Raw genomic sequence first — 4332 nt, 5'->3', positions numbered from 1 at the left:
GGTCTTGATCTCCTGACCTCGTGATCCGCCCGTCTCGGCCTCCCAAAGTGCTGGGATTACAGGCTTGAGCCACCGCGCCCGGCCCCTAAAATAATAAAATTTTTAAAGTGAGTTAGGCAAAACAAATACCCAGCGGACAAGGCCTCAAGGGGTACGAGTCATGGACATAGCTTTAACTATCTTTGCCTGACGCCAAATACCTGAAAATTCAGATGTTCATGCAAGATAAAGAGGTAATTTTCTCCTCCTCCCAGTGGTCACCCGCAGCATCCGGTTAAGCGGCTCTCCACCTCGCTCATTTCGGTCTAACCGGATTTACACAAATTCACTGTGCACGTGCCTGGGGCGGGCAAACCCGGAAAGAATGCCGAGTCCCGCAGGAGCAAGGAGGAGCCAACAGCGCCGGAGGAGGAGTTTCTGCCGACACTTCCGGATTGGCCGCTACAGCCGGGGGTCCTCCGACGCTGTGCTCCCGGGAGCGGCGCTCTGCCGGGTGAGGCCGGAGCTGCGAGGTGGGGTCGGCGCTTCGCGGGCAGCTCCATCCCCGCCTCTGCAGTGGACTTGGCCGCAGAATCGGGTTCCCGGGCTCCTGGAACTTGTTCCGGCCAGGCCGCGGCAAGGAGGTCACTCCAGCCGGTGGAACCTGGGCCAGGGAGCGGGTGACCGGACTCGGGCGGGGGAGGCGGGGCGGAGGAGGGTCGCGGGACCCCGATATCTCGGGACGGGCGTCTTGCCGCTCCGGGCCCAGCCGCCCGCCCTCGACACATACTCGGTGCGCAGACAATGGGGTGTCCCTTGTCGCTCCTGGCGGGAACCCGGGCCCCACCCCCAATTCCACGCCTCCCACTACCCCCAGATCTCTCTGGACCGCATTCGTCCCCTTCTCGTCCTCATGGCGGACAAGAAACTGGTGGTGGTTTTCGGAGGCACAGGTAAGCGAAACCCCAGACTGGGGCCCCTGCAGAAGCAGGGCGCCCAGCCCTGAAGACCGCCCGTCCTGGGGTCTGCAGGGAGGGGTAAGGTCACTGGGACCCCCGACCCGGGTTGGGGCTGTGGTCGCAGGAACGAGGCCAGAATTGCTTTCCTTTTTTTTTTAGACGGAGTTTTGCTCTGTCACCCAGGCTGGAGTGCAATGGCACGATCTTGGCTCACTGCAACCTTGGCCTCCCGGGTTCAAGCGATTCTCCTGTCTCAGCCTCCCAAGTAGCTGGGATTACGCGCACGCCACCATGCCCGGCTAATTTTTGTATTTTTAGTAGAGTCGGGGTTTCATCGTATTGGTCAGGCTGGTCTCAAACTCCTGACCTCAGGTGATCGACCCGCCTCGGCCTGCCGAAGTGCTCGTATTACAGGAGTGAGCCACCACGCCCGACCTGCTTTCCAAATTAAAAAAAAATAAGTTACTTAACTTACTTGAATAGGAGTACTTGAACATGATACCAAAATTATATCTTCTTCCTAGCCTCCTCTTCTACCTCATCTATCGCTGTTACCAAGTTTCTTGAATATCCTGCCAGAGTAGATAACACGTTATCATTTTTAAAAATGATGGCATAGGCCGGGCGCGGTGGCTCAAGCCTGTAATTCCAGTACTTTGGGAGGCCGAGGCGGGTGGATCACGAGGTCAGGAGATCGAGACCATCTTGGCTAACACGGTGAAACCCCGTCTCTACTAAAAAATACAAAAATCTAGCCGGTCGAGGTGGCGGCACCTGTAGTCCCAGCTACTTGGGAGGCTGAGGCAGGAGAATGGCGTAAACCCAGGAGGCGGAGCTTGCAGAGAGCTGAGATCTGGCCACTGCATTCCCGCCTGGGTGACAGACCCAGACTCCGTCTCAAAAAAAAAAAAAAAAATGATAGCGTATTATTTCACTCCTATTTTTTTCTTATTTATACATATTTAATATCTATAACAGCTTTATTGAGATATAATTCGCATACTATACAATCCACCTGTTTAAAGTGTGCCACTCACTGGTTTCTAGTGTATTCACAGAATTGTACAACCATTATCACCACAATCAATTTTAGAAAATTTCCATCACTGCAAAAAGAAACTCTGGCCCAGGTGCAGTGACTCAGCCCTGTAATCCCAGCACTTTAGTTGGACCCAGTGGGCAGATCGCTTGAGCTGAGGAGTTTGAGACCAGCCTGAGCAACATGGCAAAACCTCGTCTCTACAAAAAAATACAAAAATTAGCCGGGCATGGTGTCATGCACCTATAGCTACCTGGGAGGTTGAGGTGGAAGGATCACCTGAGTCCAGTAGGTGAAGGCTGCAATGACCTGATTGTGCCACTGCACTCCAGCCTGGGTGACAGAGTGAGACCTGATCTCAAAAAAAAAAAAAAAAAAGAACTCCATGAACCCATGAATAGTTACTCCCTATTCTAACTCCTCCCAGCCAACCCCTAGAAAGCTCCAATCTACTTTTGGTATCTATAGATTTATCTATTCGGGACATTTCATATGAATAAAATCATAATATGTAGCCTTTTCTTTCTGGCTTCTTTCAATGAGCATGTTTTCAAGGTTTGTTCATGTTATAGTGTGTGTCCGGGCTTTACTCTTTTTTTTTTTTTGAGACAAGAGTCCCGCTCTGTTGCCCAGGCCACAGTACAGTGGTGTGATCTCTGCTCACTGCAACCTCTGCCACCCGGGTTCAAGCAATTCTCCTGTGTCACCCTCCTGAGTAACTGGGACTGCTGGCGTAAGCCACCATGCTTGGCTAATTTTTGTACTTTTAGTAGAGATGAGGTTTCGCCATGTGGGCCAGACTGGTCTCAAACTCCTGACCTCAGGTGATCTGCCAACCTCAGCTTTCTGAAGTGCTGGGATTAGAGGTGTGAGCCACTGCACCTAGCCAGCTTTACTTTTTTTTTTTTTTTTTAAGACAGAGTTTCTCTCTTGTTGCCCAGGCTGGAGTGCGATGGCGCGATTGCTGCTTGCTGCAACCTCTGCCTCCCGGGTTCAAGCAATTCTCCTGCCTCAGCCTCCCAAGTAGCTGGGATTACAGGCGTGTACCACCACACCCAGCTAATTTTGTAGTTTTTTAGTAGAGACGGGGTTTCACCATGTTGGTCAGGCTGGTCTCCAACTCCTGACAGCTTTACTCATTTTTATAGCTAATATTCCACTGTATGGATAGACCACATTCTGTTTATCCTTTCATCAGTGGATGGATACTTGATTTATTTCCACTTTTTGGCTATTATGAATAATGCTGCCATGAACATTGGTGTACACTTTTTTCTGAGTCAGGGTCTTGCTCTGTTGCCCAGGCTGGAGTGCAGTGGCTCAGTCATCACTCACTGCAGCTTTGACTTCCAAGCCTCAAGCAATCCTCCTGCCTCAATCTCCTGAGTAACTGGAACTTTAGATGAGCACTAACAGGCTAGCTGATTTTTTAATTTTTTGTAGAGACAGGGTCTCGCCCTGCTGCCCAGACTGGTCTCAAACTCCTGACCTCAAGCAAAACTCACCCCCCTTACCCTCCCAAAGTGCTTAGATTACAGTTATGAGCTACTGTGTCTGGCCTCAGTCCTTATTTTTGATCTGCAATTTCCATGTAAATTGCAGATATGTGTACACTGCCCTTCCATACTAAGGCATGCATGACATTAGCTAGAATTCAGTATTTGTTTACAGATTTTTTTAAATTATGAGATAAAATATACATATAATAATTTTTTGGTTTTTTTTGGAGACAGGGCCTTACTCTGTCACCCAGGCTGGCGTGCAGTGGTGTGTGTGATCACGGCTCACTGCAGCCTCAACAACCTCCCAGGCTGAGGCTTTCCTCCAGCCTCAGCCTCCCTGGTAGCTGGGACTAGAGGCATATGCTACCAGGCTCAGCTAATTTTTGTTTTTTTTTGTAGAGATAAGGTTTCGCCTTGTTGCCGGTTTCACCAAATTGCCCAGGCTGGTCTCACACTCCTGGGTTCAAGAGATCTGCCTGACTCAGCCTCCCAAAGTGTCAGGATTACGGGCATGAGCCACGGTGCCTAGCAGCAATGCGCAAAATCTTAAGGGCACATCTGACAGATGCGCATGCCTGTGTGACTCAAGCTCCATCGAGATCGGAATAAGTTTTTGTATTCCTTTCTTTTAACTATTTTTCTTTGTCCCATTTTTGAGCAGATCTTAATATGGTTGTGTATCTGAATATGGCTTTATATTCTGCTTCAGGAAGAATTCATATCCCATCAAGATCTGAATATGTTTTTGTTTTGTTTTGTTTTGAGACACCCAGACTGGAGTGCAGTGGCCCAATCTCGGCTCACTGCAGCCTCTGCCACCCTGGTTCAAACGATTCTGCTGCCTCAGCCTCCC

At 50.0% G+C, this 4332-nt stretch overlaps 2 protein-coding genes across 2 annotated transcripts in view; one reads left to right on the top strand and one right to left on the bottom strand.

The window, feature by feature from the left end:
- HMOX2 (heme oxygenase 2) overlaps positions 1-357 on the bottom strand; it is a 50381-nt gene extending 50024 nt beyond the window's left edge. The window contains exon 1 of the mRNA XM_011961330.1: positions 201-357. The gene's annotated coding sequence lies outside the window, so the exon portion shown is untranslated. The remainder of the gene's footprint in view (positions 1-200) is intronic.
- Positions 159-4332, top strand: part of NMRAL1 (NmrA-like family domain containing 1) — a 21184-nt gene continuing 17010 nt past the window's right edge. Inside the window, exon 1 of the mRNA XM_011961334.1 lies at positions 159-932. Within this exon, the coding sequence (XP_011816724.1) occupies positions 365-932 (568 nt within the window). The 5' untranslated portion in view covers positions 159-364. The remainder of the gene's footprint in view (positions 933-4332) is intronic.

This window comes from Colobus angolensis, unplaced genomic scaffold, assembly GCF_000951035.1.
Source record: "Colobus angolensis palliatus isolate OR3802 unplaced genomic scaffold, Cang.pa_1.0 Scaffold55, whole genome shotgun sequence".
NCBI lineage: Eukaryota > Metazoa > Chordata > Mammalia > Primates > Cercopithecidae > Colobus > Colobus angolensis.
Note: the sequence above shows the minus strand (reverse complement) of the source record. Positions and strands in the feature narration are given on the sequence as shown.